The sequence below is a fragment of the Thamnophis elegans genome, chromosome 1, assembly GCF_009769535.1.
Source record: "Thamnophis elegans isolate rThaEle1 chromosome 1, rThaEle1.pri, whole genome shotgun sequence".
Lineage (NCBI taxonomy): Eukaryota > Metazoa > Chordata > Lepidosauria > Squamata > Colubridae > Thamnophis > Thamnophis elegans.
The window spans coordinates 31,585,191-31,610,174 of NC_045541.1; the positions used below are offsets into that span (position 1 = coordinate 31,585,191).

At 40.2% G+C, this 24,984-nt stretch overlaps 2 protein-coding genes across 2 annotated transcripts in view; both read left to right on the forward strand.

Annotated features, from left to right (window-relative positions):
- Positions 1-5,662, forward strand: part of IFIH1 (interferon induced with helicase C domain 1) — a 44,167-nt gene extending 38,505 nt beyond the window's left edge. Inside the window, exons 13-16 of the mRNA XM_032220837.1 lie at positions 372-533; positions 2,693-2,883; positions 4,466-4,559; positions 4,755-5,662. Coding sequence (XP_032076728.1) covers positions 372-533; positions 2,693-2,883; positions 4,466-4,559; positions 4,755-4,934 — 627 coding nt within the window. The 3' untranslated portion in view covers positions 4,935-5,662. The remainder of the gene's footprint in view (positions 1-371; positions 534-2,692; positions 2,884-4,465; positions 4,560-4,754) is intronic.
- Positions 5,663-17,787: 12,125 nt separating this feature from the next.
- FAP (fibroblast activation protein alpha) overlaps positions 17,788-24,984 on the forward strand; it is a 62,018-nt gene continuing 54,821 nt past the window's right edge. Inside the window, exons 1-2 of the mRNA XM_032219416.1 lie at positions 17,788-17,954; positions 18,196-18,280. Of these exons, the coding sequence (XP_032075307.1) occupies positions 17,949-17,954; positions 18,196-18,280 (91 nt within the window). The 5' untranslated portion in view covers positions 17,788-17,948. The remainder of the gene's footprint in view (positions 17,955-18,195; positions 18,281-24,984) is intronic.

A 24,984-nucleotide genomic window follows, 5' to 3' on the forward strand; every position in this document is an offset into this window, starting at 1 on the left:
GCGTTTACTGACGGGATTCCCTTCCTGATGCCACACGGAGTTCACAGTAGATATTTTCTCTTAGCACCCTAGGATTGAACTCTCAACTTCTGAGCGGGAGGCGACAGTCTTCATTGCCAGGCTGCTCCTCAAATTTTATTAGCAACAGTAAATAAATTTAATTAATTAAGATTCTATGTGCCAACTACTGGAAGACATTTTCTGTTGTTTTGATGGGTTGCTAGTTTCTAAAAGTACATGACAAATAAATATTGAAATCAAGATTCATATTCCAGCAAAACTCTTTAACTCTTCCAGGAAGGGACGGGAACACAACCTACCTCCTACGTGTAAGTTCCTAGTATTTTATTTTAGTTTCTTGTTTCTTCCAGGCTCGGGGAAGAGCTCGAGCTGAGGAAAGCATCTATGTGCTTGTAGCTTCAGATGGATCGGGAGCTGCTGAACGTGAAAATCTTAATATGTGTCGTGAGAAAATGATGCATCTAGCAATTAAGCGCGTCCAAAAGATGCCACATGAAAAGTATTTGCATAAGGTAAGGCCCAAACCATGGGTGTGACCACTTTGGTTCTGCAAATACCTCTCTCGTCTTCTTTTTTTCCTTTTTTTTTTTTGCTTGCTATTATTTATTTTTGAAAAGCCTTGGTTTTTTCCCCCAAAAGTGCTTATTTATTCAGAAGTAATCTTTCCTTTGCCTACCGTGTTTCCCTGAAAATAATATTACACACAAAATATGGCTTGGGCTTTTTATGAGGGGAGGGTTTATTGTTTTGGGGTTGCTGGGCGGCTGCTGTCTTGCGAGCGGGCTGCCAAAGAGCAGGGCCCAGCCTCATGGGCGAATGGCTGTGTTGCGCTGTCGCAGCAGCGCAATACAGCAGCCATGAAGTGACCACACTCATGATCAGCCACCCGACAAACCCCCTTTCCAGCTGGACACAGCACCATTCACTGATCTAAGAGCCGAGGTGGCGCAGTGGTTAGGGTGCAGTACTGCAGGCCACTTCAGCTGACTGTTATCTGCAGTTCGGCTGTTCAAATCTTACCGGCTCAAGGTTGACTCAGCCTTCCATCCTTCCAAGGTGGGTGAAATGAGGACCCAGACTGTGGGGGCGATACGCTGACTCTGTAAGCCGCTTAGAGAGGGCTGAAAGCCCTATGAAGCGGTATATAAGTCTAACTGCTATCTAGGGGTATCGCCAAACTGTGTGAGCGCCTGTTCGCCGCCACCCGGCTCCTGGGGCTTGGCGCCTTAGAAATGCCAGTGAATGACGCTCTGCATGGCTGGAGAAAGGGGTTGCACGAGCCAGGGGATCTCCACATGGCTTTTTCTGCAGTGGCCGCTCTGGGCATACGCTCTATGGTTTTGGGCCAGATTCCGGCAGAGCGTACAGCCATAGAGTGTACGCCCAGAGCGGCCACTGCCAGAAGACTTGGTTTGGAAGCCGGAGAAAAAGCCATGCGGCGGCGGTGGCAGCAAAGGTCCCCTGGCTCTGCAGAGAGAGCTGGGCCAGAGCATCGTGAGGCTGGGAGGTGCGCAAGTGAGAGCGGAACAGCCACTCATGCAGTACCCCTCTCCAGCTGTGCAGAACACCATTCACTGCCATTTCAAAGGCGCCAAGCCGCGGGAGCTGGGCGGTCACGAACAGGCGCTACCCATAGGTCAGTGAATGGTGCTTTGTCCGGCTGGAAAGGGGATTTGTCAGGTGGCTGCTCATGAGTGTGGTCGCTTCATGGCTGCTGTGTTGCACTGCTGCGACACCGCAACACAGCCATTCGCCCATGAGGTCTGTGCCTGACTCTTTGGGAGCCCGCTCGCAAGAGAGCAGCCGTCTGGCAAGCCCCCTCTTCAGCTGGGCACAGAGCCGCTTCACCAACCTAGCGGTATCCCAAAGACACTAAGCAACGCGATCACCTTTGCCTCCCCCCAGGGTCCCGCGGCTTGGCACCTTCGGGATACTGCTAGGTTGGTGAGCGGCGCTCTGCCTGGCCAGAGGTGGGGGGTTGTCCAGGGGGCTTATTTGCGGGAGAGGGCTTCTATTTTTGCCCACCAGAAAAATGTGGCATGACCTTATTATCAGGACATGTCGTAATTTTTGGGAAAAACAGTAACTCTTATCCCCTCCCTTCCCCTGCAAAGCAGAGAGATCTCTTCTGCACATGAAAAGCAATGTGATCATGCTCACAAAGGAGAGACTGCCTGGAGAAACCACTTGATTTCTCCCACCCTGTCACAGAGTGGAGATATTGGAGAGAAAGACATTTCAAGAGAGTACTGTCAACTGTTTGCATGGCACATGGTGGCATGATTGCATTGCTTTTCATGTGTAGAAGACAGTGAGTAGGCACATGAGCATTCCAAAAGACAAGGAACTGGTTAGGAGGCAAAAAAAAAAAGCCAAAGATGTGAAACTAAGTAGTCTTGTCTCTTCTTGGCTGGAAAGCACACTTACAGTCACATGATTTTCCATTTAGCCACTGCTTTACTTACTGGCACAGTTAGGGTCATTAAACAAGGATGATAGATAATTGTAATGTAATAAGGACATTCAGTATTCAGGCAATTACTTTAAGGCCTGAAAAAGTGAAGTTTTTATTTATTTATTCCAAATTTAAAATAATCCAACATGAATTTTTTTGGACGATATGAAATTTTAGTTGGGAGTTATTTCCTGATTCCGTTCATTCCTTTGCTAGATCAAAGAGCTTCAGCTGCAAAGCTGCATGGAGATGAAAATTAAGGCAAAGAAAGAACAGTTTAAACAATACAAGGAGAACCCATCCCTGATCATGTTCCACTGCAAAAACTGCAACAATCAAAAATGCTCAGGAGACGACATTCAAGTTATTTTAAATATGCATCATGTCAATGTTAAAAAGGAATTTGCGTAAGTCCACCTCTGTGTGTGTGTGTCTGTGTGTATCTCTTTGTGTTTCCATCAAGGGGTCTTGTTCTGATTGACCACAGAACATAGGACATCAGAAGGAACCATGGAGGTCTTCTAGTCCAACGGTCACCAACTAGTGTTCCGTGGACCACTGGTGGTTTATGAGAAAACTTTGGCGGTCCTCAGAAAAATTATTTGCATTTTTTATATTGCACTAAATCAGGGGTCCTCAAACTAGGACCCTTGGGCTGGATACATGCAATAAGCTTGTGTTGCTACAAAGAGTCTCCTGCTTCTGGGTCTTTTTGTGTGAGTCAGAGGGGGGCAGAAATTGATTTGGCTTAATGATTTGGCAATGTACCCAATATACTAAAAGGCCACCCTTTATCTGACAGACTGGAACAACATATGCTGTTCAGGAGTCCAGCCAATAAAGAAGTAAGAGGGCAGGGGAACCCGCCATCAAAGCAGGGAAAACCAAGAATGGTGTTTACGGGTAAATCCCTTGGTAGAGTTACTGTATACCAATAGCTTAACCGAAAACAAGCAAATCTCAGTTGCTGCCAGAGCTGCTCATGTGATCATTGATTAATTGTCAATTTGTGAAACAAGAATATGAAGTCTCTTTGATCTACTAGTCAGCCTGCCTGCTTTGAGTAGGAAGAGATACCAACAACAGATTAGTAGCAGTAGATATTCCAAACACAAGAACTATAAATGTGGGCTTGTGTTGTAATCCAGTTAGAGGTGGGTTCCTACCCAGGGGTGGGTTCCAGCTTCTGTTATTGCTGGTTTGCTCAGGGATGTGCTTTGGGTGCGTGTATGCTTGATGCGTGCTACGCGCACATGCGCAGTAGTAAAAAAATTGCTTCTGCACACACGCAGAAGCAAAAAAACAAAATGGCGGTGTCTATGGTGCCATCAATAGAACCGGTTTTGGGGGGGGGTGGCCAGCCAAGTTACTACCTACTTGGCTGAACCGGTAGGAACCCACCACTGTTCCTACTGGTTCGGCCCAATTCAGCCAAACCGGTAGTCGCATGCCGGCCTGGGTTGCAGAACCAGCAGCGACCCAGGCTGGCCACATCACCGAACTGGTTCCCCAGTCGCCACCGTTGCTGACAACATCTTTTTTTGGGAGTTATGCGCATGTGCAGAACAATTTCCATTGAATTGTGAATTGAATTCCATTGCATGTGAGCACGCTCATGAGCAAATTGGCAGTAATGACACCTCTGAATCCAGTGCTTTGATTTAGGAAATGTATTGAACATCATTGCCCCCCTCAGCCAGTTCATTTATTTTTCATAGCGCTCTTTTATACCTACATCTGATTAGTGAACCTGCTCCCTTTTATATCTACATCCGACTAGTTCACAACAAAGCTAAATACCACACTTGCAGAAGTGTGGGGATTTCTGGTCTGTAGACTTGGTGACTCATCCAGCAGATAGGGTTGAAGCTACAGGAAGTGTCAATGATGCTTATCTGGTGAGATGAACTCCTTCCTGCCTATATAAAAAAACTAGTCATAACGTCTTCCTTTTTAAAAAAAAGTAAATTGTTGCGTTTTTTACTTCAGAGACCTTTATATCGTAAAGGAAAATAAGACACTGCAAGCAAAAAAAGCAGATTATCAAACAAATGGGGACATTATCTGTAGAGATTGTGGCCAGGTGAGTGTCGGAATTGATTAATTTGGGTATCTTTGGCTTAATCCTGGGTTGGATACTCCAAATATTGCTGAGCCACTTCTCCCAAAGACATAATCCAATCACTTTGGATTATGATGGCTGGGAATGGGAGTTCAACAACAACAGATTCTTGTATTGGTATAGTCCTAATATGATTTTCTCACCTTTTTTTTCCAGATTTGGGGAACTATGATGGTATATAAAGGTCTAGATCTTCCTTGCTTAAAAATCAAAAATTTTGTGGTGCATTTCAAAGATAAGAAACCAAAGAAACTATACAAAAAATGGAGCGAACTAGCCATTAATTTTCCAGCTTTCAGTTATGCAGATCATTATATTTCTAGTGAAGAAGATTAAGAAGGCCAAAAGACTCTAAAGACAGATGGGAATTTTTTTCTGCCTTCAGGTTTCCAAAGACAAGTTCAAAGAAACCTTTTTCTTATGTTTGAATGACTGCAGATATTGTGCAAATCTTTTTTGTTTTTTCTGTAGCATTCAGGGTTCTGTATTTGTGAATGGAGACAGTTCAGATTTAAGTCACTGTGTGAAAAGAAAAACATAGTTCCTGGGGCTACATTTCTAACCAGGATATAAAATGATTCAGCGTGAGAATTTGGTAAGATTTTAATAAGATTTTCTGCAGTGGACAAAAAAGCCATGCCGATAAAGAATTATTTTATTAAACTTAGATCAAATTTATGCAAAAGGCTCTTATATTATAGACTATACACTATATTACAATATATTTGTATTTTACCCAGATGTGTCATTCTTTTAAGTATTTGGCAGTTTGAAGTTTCAAATTCAATGCTAAATGGAAAGAAAAATTGTTAAACGAGCCTTTGGTTCTTTTTGGGTTTATGGTAGTTTGTTTTAGCTCCATGCCATTTCCTTGCTTTCCCTAGATGACTATTTTACATGGCTAAAATGACTACAATAAAATTCTAATGCAATAAGCCACATTGTTCTTAACAATGCTTATAAAGAAGTGAGTTGAAAATAGAAGTATTTGACGTGTTTGTGGATCCTAATACAAATTTATGATGCTTCCACATTTTCCATGTCTATAAACAATTCAAAAAACATTGTTGCCTCTGTGTTTTCTCTGCTGTTTATTCTCTGATGTAGCTTTTATGTATTGATTTGTTTTTGTAACGCTAACCCTTTCATCAGGCAAATACTGATGAATAGAGTTGTGAAAAGCTTTGGATCCAAAAGCCAAAGAGGCTTCGGCTTCAGAACATATTGGGTGGGTGGGTGGAAATATTGTCTTTTCTGGCAGCTGCAGATAGTTATGTCATCCTGGGAAAAGATGCAGTTGTTCATCTAAGACACAACTGCTTCTATAATGGGTAGATGTTACATTTCTTTCACTTTGGGCTGTGAAGCACTTTTTTGGATCTGAAGCACTGCACAGCCCAGCTGATAAAGCTTATGACACAAGTTTCTTTTTAGAAGATGTCTTCTAACTTGACATCTTCCTCTGCCAAAGCCATGTTTTTTAATGGTCCCAGTTGGAGTCTTTTGGTGTTTCTCCATGATTCTATTGCAAGATTCTACAGCTAAAAAAATAAAAAAGAGGTCCAAAATACAATGTACTTTTGAAAAGGCGCCAATCCTCAACCTTCTCATTTGGCCTATTTCAGTTCCAAATCAAAGACCTTTCAGGTGGGTCATCCAGAAGCAAAGCAGGCTTCTCATTACAATGATAATATTCTGGAGCAAGAGCTCCTGCTGTTGTTGCAAAATGTCAACAACAATGAGGATATTAAGGGCTGGTGCTTTGTTTTGCATCTGTATTATTTGAAGTGGAACAACATATTTAAACAATAAAAGGAACAAGTGGGAAATATGAAGAGACTGGAGCTTCTTACATGTAACCATGTGCTAAGGGAGGCTGGTGGAGATAGTTTATCTTTCTATCTTTCTACTATGATCTTGGTGTGTAAAATAGAGCAGTTCTCATCAGAACTGTTGAGAAACCCCCTTGCCAACAGAGGGAGATAGAACAAAGGAGGAGTTTCTCACTTCTTGCTTTGCTTAGTATGATGATGAAAGAAAGGAAGTACAGTAGTCCTCTGTTCTAAGACCTCTCTGGAAGCAGAGGCTTCATAAAACTGTTCTTCAACAGCAGGAGGTAAGAAAATCAGGATGTAGGTGGTGGTTGATTGATTTGGAACGACTCCAATTTAGGAGTTTAAGCATAATTGCCATGCACTAGCCATTCTAGTGTTCAAAAAGGATTAATTTTAGAATTAGAAGAACAATTTTGAGCTTATGCACTAGAGACAAATTTCTTGGGTGTCTAATCATACTTGGCCAAGTATTTATTCCATTCTATTCCATTCTCTGCTGTTGTCTATTCTGTTCTATTCTATTCTTTCTGCACCAACTCAGGAAGCTCAAACTGCCCAAGGGGCTGCTGATACAGTTCTACAGAGGAATTGGTTCAGGTTTGGTTCTGCAACCCAACTAGACAGAGACAAACTTCAGAAGATAATTAGAACTGCAGAAAAAACAATTACTACCAACCTGCCTTCCATTGAGGCCCTATACACTGCACGAGTCAAAAAGAGGGCCGTGAAAATATTTACAGACTCCTCGCATCCTGGAAATAAATTGTTTCAACTCCTACCCTCAAAACGACGCCATAGAGCACTGCACACCAAGACAACTAGGCAGACACTAGAACAGTTTTTCCCCAAATGCCATCACTCTGCTAAACAAATAATTCCCTCACAACTGTCAAACTATTCACTACATTACTGTATTACTATTACTATTAGTCTTCTCATTGTTTCTATCACCCATCTCCTCCCACTTATGACTGCAGGAATGTAACTTTGTTGCTTGTATCCTTACGATTTATATTGATATTGTTTCCTGATTGCTTATTTGTACCCTATGACTATTATTAAGTGTTGTACCTTATGATTCTTGATGAATGTATCTTGTCTTTTTATGTACAATGAGAGCATATGCACCAAAGACAATCACACTTGGCCAATAAATATTTCTATTCCGTTCTGTTCTGTTCTTTTCTATTCTCTCCTGTTTTCTATTCTATCATATTCCTATTCTTCCTATTCCTTTCCTATCTCCTGTTGCTACCTGAAAGAGTATCATTACTACATTATCCCAGTTTCTAATTAATCTCTCACAAACAGTGAACGTTTTCTTTGCCCCAACTTTTTTTAATGGCTAAAACCAACACAGCAGGAAAACTGATTCTCATTCTTGGCCACCCATTTGTTTGTTTTGTTTGTTTGTTTTGTTTATTTGGATTTATAGGCCGCCCTTTTCCCTGAGGGGACTCAGGGCGGCTTACAATCATTAGGGGGGGGGAAACCTTTGCAGAAAGGTTTGTGGGTAAGACTACTTGCCTAACACGTTGTGTTTCAGTAGAGTGGATTTGCTGTTTCTAAAGACCATTTCAGCCTGCGGACCTTCCCCCATCCCGCCTTGGAGAATTCTAGCACCAGATCAGTCCTGATAACCAATTGTATGCCGCAATCTTTAATAAAGCTTTGCATGATTTCTCCCTTTGTCAGAATTGAATGCAGTAATTACATTTTTGGACCGCATCTTCTTTCCTCTCTGTTGCAACCCCACTCTCCCTCTTTTTGTGGCAATAATGGGGAGGAGGGACAACTTATCCTACTAAGATGTTTTTCTAAGATTTTTTCTTAAACTAATTGTTATGAGGCACTTTATCCACCTGGAACATTGTGATCGTATCTAAAAAGGCTGCTTCCTCGTGTGGCTGCCAGGGGAATTCTTTTCCCTCTAAAGTACACCTGTGAAAAGGAGGATTTCCCCCCAAAATTGTAATAGATGAGATGAATGGATACCCTACCCACCTTGTGTACTGTGACATTCAAAAACCTTTCCCTCCTTGTCCAATCCAGGGAGAGGGGGAACAAAGACTGTGTGTAGGATAGATTTTCAGTCAGGGAACAATTTGTTTATGCTCAAGGCAGTGTTTTCTTCTTTTAATATGTAGCTGCTTTCTGGGTGCAATAGCAATAGCACCTAGACTTACATACCGCTTCACAGTGCTTTCCAGCCCTCTCTTAGCAGTTTACAGAGTCATATTGTCCTCAGCAATTTTGGGTCCTCATTTTACCCATCTAGGAAGGATAGAAAGCTGAGTTGATCTGCCAAATTGCAGGCAACTGTCAGCAGACTTAGCCTGCAGTACTTCACTCTTAACCACTGCATCACCATGGCTCTTAGAAACCTAAAGTACTGCTCAGGAATACTATATAACTTGGACGGCCTGCTGCCCACAGCCATCAAAATGCCTCAGGATGCCTTCTTTGGAATTTAACAAAGTTCCTATCCTATCTGGACTTTGGGGTTTTTTAAAGTGATTTTTGAATAAATTGAAAGGGAAGATGAAGGGTTAGAGGGCCTCTTGGAAGCAAGGTAGAATCGTACATAATACTACCAACTGTAGGAGATAACCAGGTGGAGCCCAAAGTCAGGGTCAAATGTATCATCAGTTTGGAATCCTTACACAGCCACAAGAGACCTAAGTGCAGCCCACCCACCCCCCGCCATGATTTCCATTGACTCTTACCTAGTGCCAATTTGACTTGATTGTTAGTATATCAGATCCTTGTGTATAGGTAACATGGAATAAACATTTAGTGCTTTGAATTCAATTTCTGTATTTGCTCCTGACACTAAGTATTGTGAGAGCCTAGAGTTCAGAAGGCTTTTTGACAATGCTTACGAACATGGTTACTCATACATGGCTGCGACACTTTTCTTGACTCCGCTCTTGTTGCATTTTTCTTCTTTTAGTAGACAATCAGAGACAGCTTTTTAATTTATCCAAGTTATTAGCATTGATTAATTAACCAAATAGGTCATTTAATACGGAAGTTATCCTGTGAACAGTACTGAGGCTAAAGCTCCTATACACATGGTGTATATAGCTCCTTACGGATGCTATATACACTGTGTGCATTCCTCCATCCAACAACCCAGCAAAATCAAATCAAAACTTTATCGCAGCTAAAAGCTGGGAACAAAAAAACAGTATACAAACATAATGGCCACCTGACAGCACTGGTATTAATATTTTTTTAAAGGGAAAGATTAAATTTGGCATAAACGCCAATAACATCGGCAGAGTAAAACCAATCATTTCAACCTCTCCTGCTCTGCAAGAACACAGATAACTAGTGACAGGAATTTCATGAGACATACATGCCTTGTGGCAGCACAGGAAAAAAAAGTGTTGCAGCATCTCCGTGAAGGCTCATCAATATTCACTGTGTAACGGTAAGATGTCACGATCCTCCCATCAAATGTGATTGCAGTTTTACAGAAACTGGATCACTGGCCTAGATTGAACTGCAGCTCTGCATCCAGGAGGAATCTTGCTGCAAGTTTTGTGACCCAATCCCTATTTAATATACATATCTGGAAAGAGGTCACCATATGTCACTGTATGTATAAGACCGTGATGGTGAACCTATGGCATGCATGCCCACTGGCCAGCTGGTCATTCGGTTTCTGGTGTGCTTTCCGGTTTGGGCATTCTGTGCCTAAAAGCTTCATTATCACTGGTATAAGGGCCTTCTCCTAGCAGGCTTGAAAATTATTATTGAAAAGTGAGGTGATGCAGCTCAGACAGAATAGTTAAATTTATGGGTTTTTAAATTTATTTTCCACATTTTTGAATTGCCTATCTATGATAGTGGAGGGATGCGGTGGCTCAGTGGCTAAGACACTGAGCTTGTTGATCAGAAAAGTTGGCAGTTTTGTGGTTCGAATCCCTACTGCCCCATAATGGAGTAAGCTCCCCTTACTTGTCCCAGTTTCTGCCAACTTAGCAGTTCAAAAGCATTTAAAAATGCAAGTAGAAAAATTGGAACCACTTTTGGTGGGAAGGTAACAGCGTTCCATGCGCCTTCGGTGTTTACTCTTGCTGGCCACATGACCATGGAGATGTCTTTGGACAGCATTGGCTCTTCGGCTTTGAAATGGAGATGAACACCACCCCCTAGAGTCTGGAACAATTAGCACATATATGCGAGGGGAACATTTACCTTTACCTTTATCTATGATAATTAATTGCTGCTATCCAAACTTCAGTTTCTACTCAAGCAAGACTGGAATCTAAATTAAGGACAGTTTCTAGCACCACTTTTGGGAATGCCAAATATAGTTCTAAAAACCTGGACTGTACCATGTCACAGCCTGAACTTAAATAAAAACAGCAATTTACTCAAGGCAGAAAACAGTAGCAAGAGAAGGAATGGAAATCAACATCTCTTGGAAAGAAAACTTGCTTGGATAGGTGGTTTCACTTTGAACAAGAGTGCAGAAGAGAAGTCAAAAACCTATCTGAAGTTAGGCAGCAAAGTCAGGTCTGTAAGCCAATTCAAAGCCAGAGCTTCACCAGCAAGATTCACATGGATGACACGACACCCTAGAACAGGAGATCGAAGAGTTGTTGCTAACAGAAACATGGATCAGGGCTGCCTCTTAAATTAAGTTGCAGCCAGTTTTCTCTAATCAAGAAATTTATTCCTTGATTGCTTGGGAAGGAACCTCATTGAGTATCTTTGTTCTGTTCTCCACTCTACATGCTAAATCCAAGGGCTTGGAGCCATACTTATCATCTGACAACATCCAGTTGCCCTGATGGTGCCTGTATTTGATCAGACTCAGAATGGTTCAATGGTGCAGCTTCATCAGATTAAGAGTCTCAATCCTTGGCTATGATACCAAGTCCCTGAAAGAGTTTGATGATGGCAGACAAAATATTTCCTTAGTATGATGGAATTGCAAAATGGTCAAGGTACTCCTTTGCCAAGTTGCACAGGTGTCTCCCCTCTCATTGGCTTTGGCAAAGTATTTGAAGATGTTAACTTGCTCAATTGTGCAGTTGTAGATGGACCATCTAAGGGTTGTGAATCTTTTAGAGAAGATCATTATCAAACATTTTTGATAATTGATCACCAATTATTGCCTTGGCAACATTGGACCAGGACACTCATTAAATCACCTTGTATTAGATAGCAATAGCACTTAGACTTATATATCGCTTCTCAGTGCTTTACAGCCCTCTCTGAGTGGTTTACAGAGTCAGCATATGAGCCCCAACAATCTGGGTCCTCATTTTACCAACCTCGAAAGGATGGAAGGCTGAGTCAACCTTGAGCCAGTGAGATCCGAACTGCCAAACTGCCGGCAGCTGGTGATCAGCAGAAGTAGCCTGCAGTACTGGACTCTAACAACTGCGCCATTGCAGCAGATAATAACATGAATGTCTGCCATATAGTAAGATTGGCATAAACCTATTTCCCAGTTTAGTGGCATGAATGTAGCTGGCTTCTAGTTGCTGGATAGGATAATTAATATAGAGGTTACCTTTATTAATAAACAGTCTGATGATAGCTGGAATATACTGTTAACCTACTGCTTAACAATATCTCTTCTTGTGCTAGTCAGGGGAATCTTGTGAGTGGCTTGGATTAATCCAGGATCCATGACATGGGAGGCTTGGCACTAAGAGATGATCTACTTGACAAGTTCAATCAGCTCTAGTATTAGCCATTGTTCACTTCTTGAGTCATGCATGACATTATTCTTTGCCTGCCCCCAATTCCTGCCCCCAGAAGGCAACCTCCACCTATCTTTTCCTGCTACAAATCTAAAGTAATGCATTCCAACTTAAGGTTGATTGACATAAACTTGTTGCTCGCCATGCTTCATATCATGGCAGGCCACTCCAGATACTGTTATGCACTGTGGTGGCAAGACTCCCTCCCAGTTGCTGGTCTGAGCTCCTTACCACATAATATTACAGGTTCACCAAGGGAATGGGGAAAAGCTGGGCTTTGTTGTTTTCCGGCTTTACCTATCAAACAGATAAATAATAGATCGTTTTTTTAAATAAAAGATCAGATAAAGTTGGCAAGGATTCTTCTCCTCTCTATTCTAGCCCAAGTGATAGGGAAACAGTTTATCTCTTTTCCTTTCCTTTTCTTCTCCAGTCTTAGAAGGATAAAGAAGCAGGAGAATTCACCAATTAGGGTTGTGGTAGACATGGTCCAGACAGAACATCAAGCCATTTCTCTGTCCAAAGCAAAGGAAGTGGTGGAAACCTGGAGACAATTTCTCAAGCTGGCTTCATTCCCAGTCAGTTTAGGCCGAGAAGTGAAACCATTTAAGGCTGCAATATGGAAAAGTTCTAGGACTGTCTCTTTAAGAATCTCATCCTCCATAATGGCCATGAATGTCTCCAAGCTGACTTCTGACTTGGGAGACTAGGGAGTGCTCTTCCTTTGGAGCCATGGCCCCCATTTTCTCATCATTTAGCAGCCCCCGAGGCACCAGGGACTAGTTCCATGGAGAACTAGAGGACTGGAGGGTGTGTGGTTTCGTGTGCCACCTGCATCCCATGGATTGGGCTTCACTTGTTTGCGTGGCCCGGTTTCTGGCATGCTGCAGACCGGTATCGGTCCACGGAGCAGGGATTGAGGACCCCAGATTTAGAACATGTGTAAAAATCCATCTCTATCAATAACAAGAGAGCAAATGTTCCTCTTGACTATGCAGTGGACAATGTGTTGCTACTTCTTTTTGAGCTTTGTGATCTCAGGTTCCATTTTGTTTCATTTTAGACTCTAGAAAAAAAGTCTTGCGCTATCTCTACTCAGCAGGAAATTGGGCACTGTTGGATTTTGGGAAGCATCACCTACCACCTAGCAAAGAGGTTAAAGAAGCAGAAAGCCAAGACAATGGAGGTGAGCATATCCATTACCATAATGCCCAGAACATTCTGGAACACACAAATTATATATATATAATATATAATAATAATAAAGGTCAGCCATCACTGGTATATATATATATATATATATATATATATATATATATATATATATATATATATATATATATATATATATATATATATATATATATACCAGTGATGGCTGACCTTTTTCTCCTCGTGTGCCAAAATCATGTGTGCGTGCACAACAGTGCATGTGTGCATGCCCACACCCAGAATACAATGCACCCCCCTCCGCATGTGTGTGCGAACTCCTACGTGCATGCTCCCTGTTTTAGGCCTAGCAGGCCTCCCTGAAGTCTCCTGGGACCAAAAATGGGGCATTGGGGGACACCCCTTGTGCTCCCCCCTGTGCATGTGCGTGAGACCCCTCTACCCCCATGCATGTGTGTGCTTTTCCCGCATGCGCTGCAGAGACCCAAAAATCAGCTGGCTTGCAGGAGGAGCGTACACATATGCACGGTGGAGCTGAGCTGGGCGACGGCTTGCGTGCACGCAGAGAAGGCTCCATGTGCCACCTGTGGCATGTGTGCCAGAGGTTCGCCATCATGGATATATACCATATTTAAGTTTGATTCTTGGTTGTTTATTTCTCTTAAGCCTACAGTGGAGCCCATTCAGGGAGGTCAAAATCAGCAAAATGGTAGGTGGAGTATTGCAATGCAAGATTGTTTGCTTATTTCAGTCCACGTGCACAGTGAGCTCCATGCATATGCTTCTGCAATGTTTTCAGTAACTTATAGCATCAACAGTTAAAGTAAACTTACCTCATCAAAATATCTTGGGGAGGCAATGTAACCAGTGGTGGGTTGCAGGTAGTACATCCCAGTTACGGGTGTACCGGAGCTTGCCCAGAGCACCAGATACCGTTCTGGTACAATGCTTCGGAGGACCCACCCTCACTCCTTACCTGTGCTTTAAGCATTTGGCGCTTCTGCCTACGCGCATGGCGCATATGGCACCTGCGCGATGCTCTGCCAAGCTGCTGGAGCGTCACGGAGGCTTGAGGAAGCATTGCAGGTAATTACGATGCATGCGTACCGGTTGGAATGGAATCCGGAACCCACCACTGACTGTAACCTATTACAAATCCATGTAGTTGTTCAAGTCAGGAACCACTAAAAAAAGATTGCTCCAGATTTTCTAGTTCTCAGACTGAATCTCTTATGAAAGCTCTTTAATTCCAGTTTCTTAACCACAGTGATGCAGTGATGGGTTTAGACTATACTATCAATATTATATTGATATTAAGACGCTGAGCTTGTCGAGTAGAAAGGTCGGCAGTTCGGCAGTTAGAATCCCTAGAGCCCCATAACAGAGTGAGCTCCCGTTACTTGTCCCAGCATCTGCCAATGTAGCAGTTCAAAAGCTACTTGCATGTAAAAATGCAAATAGAAAAATAGGAACTACCTTTGGTGGGAAGGTAGCAGCATTCTGTGCACCTTCGGCATTTGGTCATGCCGGCCATATGACCATGGAGACGTCTTTGGACAGCGATGGCTCTTCGGCTTTGAAATGGAGGTGAGCCTGCCCCCTAGAGTCGGGAATGACTAGCATCAGCGGTGGGATTCAGCCAGTTCGCACCTATTCGGGAGAACCAGTTGTTAACTTTCTAAGCAGTTCAGAGAACCGGTTGTTGGAAGAAATCTCCTTTTGTTTTTTTCCCAATTTACATGGCTAATCCTGTAAGGAAGACAGGAAGGAAACATTCTGGTGTTGCTTCTAGCCTAATCTTTATTGCCCTGCTTACAGAAACTGCCTCTCCAGTTAACCCTTATTACATTGTAACAGCTAAGATGAAGAGCCTGTTGACGTGAGTGACGTTGGGTTGGCCACGCCCACACGGTCACATGACCACCGAGCCACTCCTATCCAGCTGGTCATTAGGGGAGAGAACCGGTTGTTAAATTATTTGAATCCCACCACTGACTAGCATATATGTGGGAGGGGAACCTATACCTTTACCTATCAATGTTATGGGATGTATCTGTAACCAGGCTTATCCCCTCCTAAGTACAAAATATTTTTAAATAAGAAAAGGTTGTGCAATGTTACAGCCAGATTTCTGTAATTGTGTATTCCCTCATTACTTGCTATTCTCTGAGTGACACCTTTGACTCTAACTTTCCCAGGGTTATTGCTCCTCATTTTGTTCAATGAATCAACTGCAACATTTGTCGTTTGCTGACAATCAAGGGAAAGCATGCTTCATTTTAAATGAGGGATAAGCAATTTGTCTCCCTCCAGAAATTGCTGAAATCCAACTCTATCACTGCTAGGCTGCATGGAGAGTGGTGAGGGATGCTGGGAATTGTAGTCCAACAACCATTGGAATACCACAGGTTGTCTGTTTTATGCTGGACCATAACGTAGTTTGTGTGTAGTTTAGCAGGATGGACTATGCTTTTCTTAATAAGTTAAAACTTTATTTAGTAATAATATAGCATATACAAATAGAAACAGAGATAAAGATATACAGTATATTCCTTTCCCTTTTTAAAAAAAAAACTTAAAATACTCTTTATTTTAAAGATATACAGTATGTTTATGTAAGTTTATTTCCCTCTTTTAAAAAATACAGTGACAATACTCTTTATTGTTTATTTCACTGCTTTTTAGTCTTGCTATAATCCTTTTATTTTCTTGAAAACAAAGATGCATTTCTTTTTAAAAAAAAGTGGTACCAATGAATGAACAGATAATTGCTGAGATATAAGATTATCGCTCAATATAATATTAGTAAATAATACCAAAGTAGACTATTTTTATGAAAAAGAAGCATAATTTTTGAGCTTAATGCCAAAATCTCCATAGTATTATTATAGATGCTGAAAGAAAAGAAAAAGAAAACCAGCCCTGAACATAATATAGGTACATTTTTAAATTTCTGATTTCTCCCTTCTTTGTACCCCAACTGATTTGCAATACTTATTGGCATCAGTTTTAGAAATCATACTCTGCATATTTATATTTCCCTTGCTGCATAATATGCAATATCTGTTTGTGCCAAGGTATCTGATATATACCAGATTCTTCAAGATCCTTACTTGAAAATGTAATTGGAAAAGAATAAATCCTGTGAAAGAGGAAGTGGCTCAATTTTACTCTGTATGCTGGGTGTATCCATTTTATTCACATTTCAATGGTGTCATCAGTTCCAGAGTTAGGAAATTGAAATATTGCCATTAAGACTGATTCTAAGAGGAACCAGCAATGTAATCTTAAACATCCTTGTTTAAAAGTAGATATCACTAAGTTCCTCTGGATTTGTTCCCAGATATATGCAAATGGATTGCAGCCTAAATGAAATTTGACATCAACAAAGCTGAATATTATATTTAGGGTCTGTGCAAAAAGGGAAATTACTTTCTTTTGCATTACTGCAGTCCTTTATATCCTAGGATTTAACCTGAATTTTCTCTCATTCCCTTCATCCTTGATATATTAAATGAGAGTTGCTTCTTATTTGTATGCTCATTCATCATGGTTTCTTAGAAGAGTATCTCCATTATGATCAATGGATCTTATCTTCAAGTAAGAATGAAATAAGATTTATTTGATTAAATGCCTTCTGTCTGCTATATAACACACCTCTGTGTACCCTCTCCAATATAAAGTGGTGAGTTTAAAAGTTTTGGGCAAAAAACTGGAATTGTGATGTTTTGGAACACATTGGTAAAACTTTTGGTGGTGTATTCTCTAATACACTATTAAAAATGCCAGCAGCTATTCTGGAATCAAAGCAAAAGATAGATAGATAGATAGATAGATAGATAGATGGATGGATGGATGGATGGATGGATGGGCAGGTAGGTGGATGGATAGATAGAGAGATAGATGTAGATAAATAGGTGGGTGGGTGGGTGGGTGGGTAGGTAGGTAGGTAGGTAGGTAGGTAGGTAGATAGATAGATAGATAGATAGATAGATAGATAGATAGATAGATAGATAGATAGATATAGAGATATAGAGATATAGGTAGGTAGTGAGCTAGATAAAATAGTTTTTCTTATCAGTACCTGATTCTTTTTTCTGGGGAAACCAGTGACCCTCTTCCCAAAGTATAAATCCCAAGTTTCTATATACAGACACAGAGACATATTCCACTGTATTTTTTATATGTCAGCTAAATAAAATAATAATAATAATAAAAAGCTAAATAAAACAGATAAAATGGATGTTCTTTATCATTGGATCGTAATTTAAATCTTATCTTCCATATTTCCAAAACATGCTGTAAGTAGTACATGCTAAAGTTGCTGTTGAGTCATAAAATTCAGTAAATCTTTGTGTAAGCAGATTTGAGTTATGACACAGACCCTTTGCAGCCACCCACAGTTCATTGCGGGGTTTAGAACGCCCTTAAAAATCTGTTTCCAATTGTATGGAAAACCTTTGAAATTTGGCATGGCTTATTGAAACACATTTTTAAAAAAACCCTCAGTCTCCTATTTGGATTGCAGCTGCAGCTGCTTTTTAAACTGCTTTGGGAGAGTTAGTGACCAACATTCAGAACAGGAAGAAGCACTAGGACTTTTTGAGACAACAAGAAGCATGAAGGTCTGTAAAACAAAAAGAAAACTTGAGTATTGGAATCTGGGCAATTTAAACTGTGTCTGGTGCTCCGCTGTGGAGAAATGCTTGATGCATAAGCATACTCAAGCAAGGACGGAAAAGTTGAAAGCAAACTTCAAGGTTTCTGTAGTTGGCAGCACTTAACTAAAATTATTGCAGAAATGTTGTAACCACAGAAGGAAGCGAATGAACGATGTGAAAATTTGGGCTCGTTTCTTTCCTACAGGTTCAGCTGAAAATCCTAGTTGCAGTGATCTCCTGCGTTTTGCTCTCCTTGTTAATTCTATGCATTGTGTTAATTCCTGCAAAAGGTATGTTAACTTTGGAGGGGTGGGATGACGAGAGACAAATATTTTCTTCATTTTGCATCATTAGAAGTATTTGCAGAGAATTTTCTTTAATGGAATTTAGGATGTGTGCATGATAACCTATTTTACCAACATCCAAATTTGGACAGCATTTGTACACACACTACCCCATTTCCCTCCCCTTTAAGCTGCAGCCACTGTATTTAGTGGTATTTGCGCAGACGTTTGTATCTCTGCAAAATTGTTACTCTGATTAAATTTAGTAAAATAGAAATATTTGGAAAATAGAAATATTTGGAGCTATCAATGCATAAGGATCTTTTCAAATGATATATTTACCTGCATTTACTTTGAAGTGCGGGGAAGTCGAGGTCTTTCAGCCAAGTTGCAAACTCTGTTGTAAACAGCCTTGTTTCGTGCATTGTTTTCGGTTGGGCACAATAGATCTGCTTTATAAGTAGTCCTTGACTTACAACCACAATTGAGCCCCAGATTTCTGTTGCTAAGTTGTTAAGTAAGTTTTAGCCTATTTTACCACCTCCCACAGTTCTTAAATATTAAGTTGAATCATTGCAGTTAAGTTAGTAATATGTTTCCCAAGTGAACATAGCTGCCCCTTTGGCTTTGCTTGGCAGGAGATTACAAACGGTGATCCCGGGATACTAAAACCATCATACATATCAACCAGTTGCCAAGCATACAAATTTTGATCATGGGGATGCTGCAATGGTTGTTAAGTGGGAAAAATGGTCATAGGTCACTTTTTTCAGTGCCGTTGTAACTTCGAATGGTGGCTATACAAAGAATTGCAAGTTGAGAACTACCTGTAATATGCAAGTTCTAGAGTGTTAATATGGCTCGCCTTTCTTACCTACCATTTTACTTCACATACACCTCAGGTTGCCTTCCTCGTACAGATCCGAGCCAAATCATTGGGTACCTGGGATCATCCCTCTTTTTCAAAAGTTCAGAAAACAGTTCATTTCTCCCATGAAGACTTGAGAGCCTTAAAAATGAAAGTTAGAACAACTTACTAAGGAAGGATGCATGTACATACACTATACAGATGCCTTTGCCTACTATTTAAAATTATGCTATATTATTATAAGCAGTATACAGTTTCTAGTAGGGGGAATAACCCTCTTCTGGTAGTTCTATATTTATATATAATAAAGGTAAAGGTTCCTCTTACACATATGTGCTAGTTGTTCCCGACTCTAGGGGGTGGTGCTCATCTCCATTTCAAAGCCAAAGAACCAGTGCTGTCTCTGTGATCATGTGGCTGGCATGACTAAATGCCAAAGGTGCACGTAACACTGTTACCTTCCCACCAAAGGTTGTTCCTATTTTTCTACTTGCATTTTTACATGCTTTTGAACTGCTAGGATGGCAGAATCTGGGACAAGAAACGGGAGTTTACTCCGTTACCTGGCACTAGGGATTCGAACTGCCGAACTGCTGACCTTTCTGATCGACAAGCTCAGGGTCTTAGCCACTGAGCCATCATGTCCCCCTATATATAATATAGAGACTTAAACCTCCTCTGCTATTCTGGTGTCTGTTTGAACGAAATTAATGTTGTCTGAGAAGAAGCATTAAGTGCTACTTTGAACAGTTCTATCAGACTCTGGTTAATCTTTTCTCATGGCCAAGAGGCTCCATGGGTTAAACCCTTAATTGATGACTCTGGAAGCTGGAACCTTTGGCAGGCATGCAAAGCCCATCTGCCAACTCACTACATATTTCTTTGCTGAGACTGAGCTAAGAAGTATTTAAGTGGTAACAATTGTGCATGCTGTCTCTTTCTGTTAATTACAGACAGTTAATACTAATATTTCACTCCTGAAGTGGCCACAACTAAAAATGATTGACTCTCATCAGTGGATTTAGGACTTGAATCTTTTTTTTACTCCCATTGTTTAATCCTGGAACTCATGATACGAGAAGACAAAGGTAACATCTGAGCATGTTGAAAATACATGTTTTTACAGCCTCCTCTTTCATTGATACGAAACATAGAGAATGAGGAAGTAGAGCAGAGGACCAAGTCAAGAGGTTTTGATTTAGCTTTTTCCTTTAGTTATACTGGGCCAATTAGTCCCACTGACATAGTGGCAGGAAATTCAGGAGTTTATCATTTCCGTTCATCTGCAGAGCCCCATTTCGAGGAAGGCTGTTCTAACTGAAGTTTACAAAAACGTAAGCCAATGTAAAGCTTTTCTTAGCCAAGCTGGTCTTTTTTTGACAAATAAAACTGAGTGATAGTAAACAGATCTAGTTTCAAGACTCAGGCATGGTCCATAGTACTATGGTAGATACTAGAGGTTGCTGCCAAAATCATCACAATTTCTTCGCTGTGTTACTATACAGTTTGTTTTCAATATAGAACATATTGTAAACATGCAATTTACATGACATCTGTCTGACATAAGAGCTAGGTCAATGGATAGCAGAAATACTCCATTCACCTTTTTCCTACAATGGACTTAGGTTACAGCAAAACAAAATAATTTCAAGTAATGAGCACAATCCTTACTTGAATAGATATTTCTTAGAACTGCGGAAGACTGCATAGACAAGTCATACAACCTTGATTAAAGGTTAATACAAAGCATGCAATTAACAGAAGATGTTTTACGTTTAAAGATGTTATATGAACACATAATTAATAAGGGAATTTCTTTGTATGGAGTATTTACAGCAAATGAAGAACTGATAACAAAACCATAATTTTATGCAATGGAAATGTCTTTTTTTAAAAAAAAAAAACACCAAATGTATTATATAAGCTTTTAATTTTATTTTTTTAAAGTCACTGGACTTCTACTGGAAGAAGTAGTTTTTTTAAAACCTTCATCTTCTACATTTCTGCCAGCTCAGTATTTGAACACAGAACACAGAATAACAGAATTGGAAGGACTTTGGAGGTCTTCTAGTCCAATCCCCGGCTCAAGACCCTATACCACTTCAGACAAATGGCTGTCCAGTCTTCTTCTTAAAAACCTCCAGTGTTGGACCACCCACTACTTCTGAAGGCAAACCCTTCCATTAGTTAATTGGATATGGCTAGTCTAGTAAAAAGAAAGACTAAGTTAGGAAATTCCTCCTTAGTTCTAGGTTACTTCTCTCCTTACATAGTTACATAGTTGCTTCTTACATAGCGCCCCCTTGGGTATATCCAGCCGAAACAGCTTCCATGGATCGCCGTATCCATTACCAAAAACAGTGGCGTCAAATTTCCATGGAAGTCGCCTATACCCACGATGGGTGAAGAGGCGTCAAGTACAAGTACAAGTACATAGTTACATAGTTGCTTCTCTCCTTACATAGTTTCCATACATTGTTTCTTGTCTTGCCTCTGGTATTTGGAAAATAGGTTGATCCCCTCTTCTCTGTGGCAGTCCTTCAAATATTGAAACACTGCTATCATGTGTCCCCTGGTCCTTCTTTTCAGTAGACTTGACATACCAAATTCCTGCAACTCTTCTTCATATGTTTTAGCTTCCAGACCCATAATCATCTTTGTTGCTCTTCTCAACATCTTTATTTATATTGTGGTAAACAAAACTGGATACAATATTCCAACTGTGGTTTTCCCAAGGCTTTGTAAAGCAGTACTAATACTTCACATGATCTTGATTCTGTCCCTCTACTAATGTAGCCTAAAGTGGCGTGGCTTTTTTGACTGCTATAGCATACTGTTGGCTCACATTTAAGTGACTGTCCAGTAGGACTCCAAGATCCCTCTCACAATTACTACTGTTGAGCTATTTTATACATGTACATTTGGTTTTTCTTGCCTAAATGTGAAACCTTACCTTTCTCTAAATTGAATTTCGTTTTGTTAGATGGGGCCCAGTTTTCGAGCCTGTTGAGATCTATTTATACCTTAAGCCTATCTTCTGGAGTGTTGGCTATTTCTGCCAGTTTAGTATCACCTGAAAGTTTGATGTGTTCCCCTTCTATTCCTTCATCTAAATCATTTAGTAAGATATTGAGGAGTATTGGACCTAAAATGGAAATTTGTGGTATCCCACTGCTTACGTCCCTCCATGTAGATGTAGTTCCATTAATGACTACATGTTGAGTATGGTTTCTCAGCAAGTTACAAATCCATTCTTTACTGAAATTCAAGTATGCTATGTCCACAGCATTTTACTGGCCTAGTAATTTAGTAACATTGTCAAAAAATGAAATAAGATTTGTTTGGCATGATCTGTTTTCGGTAATAACTTTGCTTGCTTCTAGGTGTTTGCAGATTTGTTCATTGATTATCTTTTTCAGTATCTTTCCAGGTATTGATGACAGGCTGAATGGTCTGTAATTTTCTGGCTCTGCCCCCCCCCACCACTTTTTTTTGAAGATCGGGACCACATTAGCTTTTTTCCAGTCTTCAGGTAGTTCCCTAGTGTTCCAAGAACTTTGAAAAATATGGTTCAATGGTTCCCAAATCACATCTGCCAGTTCCTTTGACTCTGATTTGAATCCATCTAGAGAAGACAGATGTTCCCTTATCTTTTTCTTGCTTATTTTAATTTGTATTCTTAGTCTTTCTTTTCCAGTTCTGTTTTTGATAAATTGAGTTGTGTTTTCATTTTGGGTGAAGACACATCAAAAAATTAATTAAGCAGTTCTCTCCAGTGCCTATTATTTCCTTGGCATTTTCTCCATTAGCGGACTGATTGTTTCCTTGACTTTTTTTTGTTTTTTATGTGTTGAAAGAAACTTTTTTCATTATTTTTCACATTTGTTGCAAGTCTTACTTTGTTCTGAGCCTTAGTTTTCCTGATTTCATTTTTGCAGATTCAGGCTATTTGTTGGTTGGCTTCAGTTATGTGTCCCTCTTTCCATTTTTTGTGAGTATCTGTTTTTTTGTTCAGTTTGTCAGGGAGTCTTGGTGTAACCATGTTGATTTCTGATTTCCTGTTTTTCTTTTCAGTGGTATTGACCTGGACTGGGCTTTTATAATCATATTTTTTAGAGTTTCCCAAGCTTTTTGAGTTGTTTTTCCCCTTTAAGATTTTCATCCATGGGCTCTTTCCCAAGCTTTCTCTCAGATTATTAAAATCAGCTCTTTTAAAGTTTAAGACACTAGTTTGATTATGTTCTATGTGTCTTATATTGACAATCATCAATATGCTTGTATCTGCATTATATTGAATTGTAATATGACATGAACACTCTCCCCCCACCCCAAAGTTCCTGCAATTTCAATCCCCTTTATCTCTTCTTATCTGTTAGTAAAAATTAAATCCATTATAGCTGCCCCTCTAGTTCCCTCCTCATACCTTTTGGATGACAAAGTTGTCAGCTAGGTTGGTCAGGAATTTGTTCAATTTCCCACTTGATGCATAGTTTGTCTCCCAGTTGATGTCAGGGTAGTTAAAGTCCCCCATTACTACTGTGGTGTCTTTCCTACAAACATTTGTTAACTGTTTAGCAAAATATTTATTCTGCTTCGTTGAGTCGCCCGTAGTATACACCTATCAAAATATCATTCTTTTTTCCTTTTATGTTGACCCATATGCATTTGAGGAGGTGTTCATCCTTGGTTTTGTGCATCTCTGTAGAAATAAAGTGATCCCTTACATATAATGCATATAATGCAACTCCACCTCCTCTTCTGTTAGATCTATTGGTTTTGAACAGTACATCTATCAGTACATTCCAACCATGGGTTTCATCCCACCAAATTTCAGTAATGTCAACTATATCGTATCTGCTCCCGTGTAGTAGTACTTCAAATTCACCATGTTTGTTCCCTAAACTTTGAGTGTTAGTCCATAACACTCCCTTTGAGTCCATAAAGGACTCAGAAATCTGAGTCCTTTATGGCTGACCTTGGATATGCTTTCCTATATCTCCTACTTTGCATCTGAATTTTTCTTTCTTCCCTTCCTTCCCTACCTCCTGGTTTGATTGGTTGTGTAGGGTTTTTTGTTTGGAATTAGGTCCTAATGTTCCTAAATATTGGTCACCTTCCACCCTCAATTTTAGTTTAAAGCCTTCCGATAAGTTGAGCCATCCATTTTCCTAATATATTCTTCCCAGTTCTTATAAGGTGCAGCCCATCTGTTTTGATATGATAGTGTACCTATATTCCCTTTTGTGTTTATTTGTCTTGACAGTTTTCTTCTGCATTAGTGCTGGTGAGGAGCTGTGTCAACAGTGGAAGTGACATGTTTATTCTATAGTAACTAATAGTTATTTATTTCAGGAGGAAGCATCCAAAGCATTGCCATTTATAAAACATAGAAATGCTTGACACACCTGTTAAAATAAAGATGTTTTCGCATTGCAAAGGGCAACAGTCATCAAACCAGAAAGGTGTGAAGGAGCTAATAGTTAAAAGAGATTGTAGAGAGTAGAGAGGCTATAGAAGCTTAGATCTATATTAAATGGAATTATGGATACCATAAGCTCACCTTACGTTATGTTTGGGAAGAAGTCCTAATTTAATTCCAAAAGAGAATAATATACATTCAGAGTAAAATAATAATAATAATAATAAAACAAGCACCAGTAACAGGTGCCCCCAGAGTGTGGGGTCATAAAGTCAAGATGCTGGTTGCAGCCACATAATAAAAACCTACCCTTTTTACAATCATCACACACATGCAATACATGTTTTAAAAAAGGAGGGGAAGGGTTTTGATTGTGTAATCATTGTTGCCATCTTGGCTTTTTTTAAAAAAAACCTTATCCCT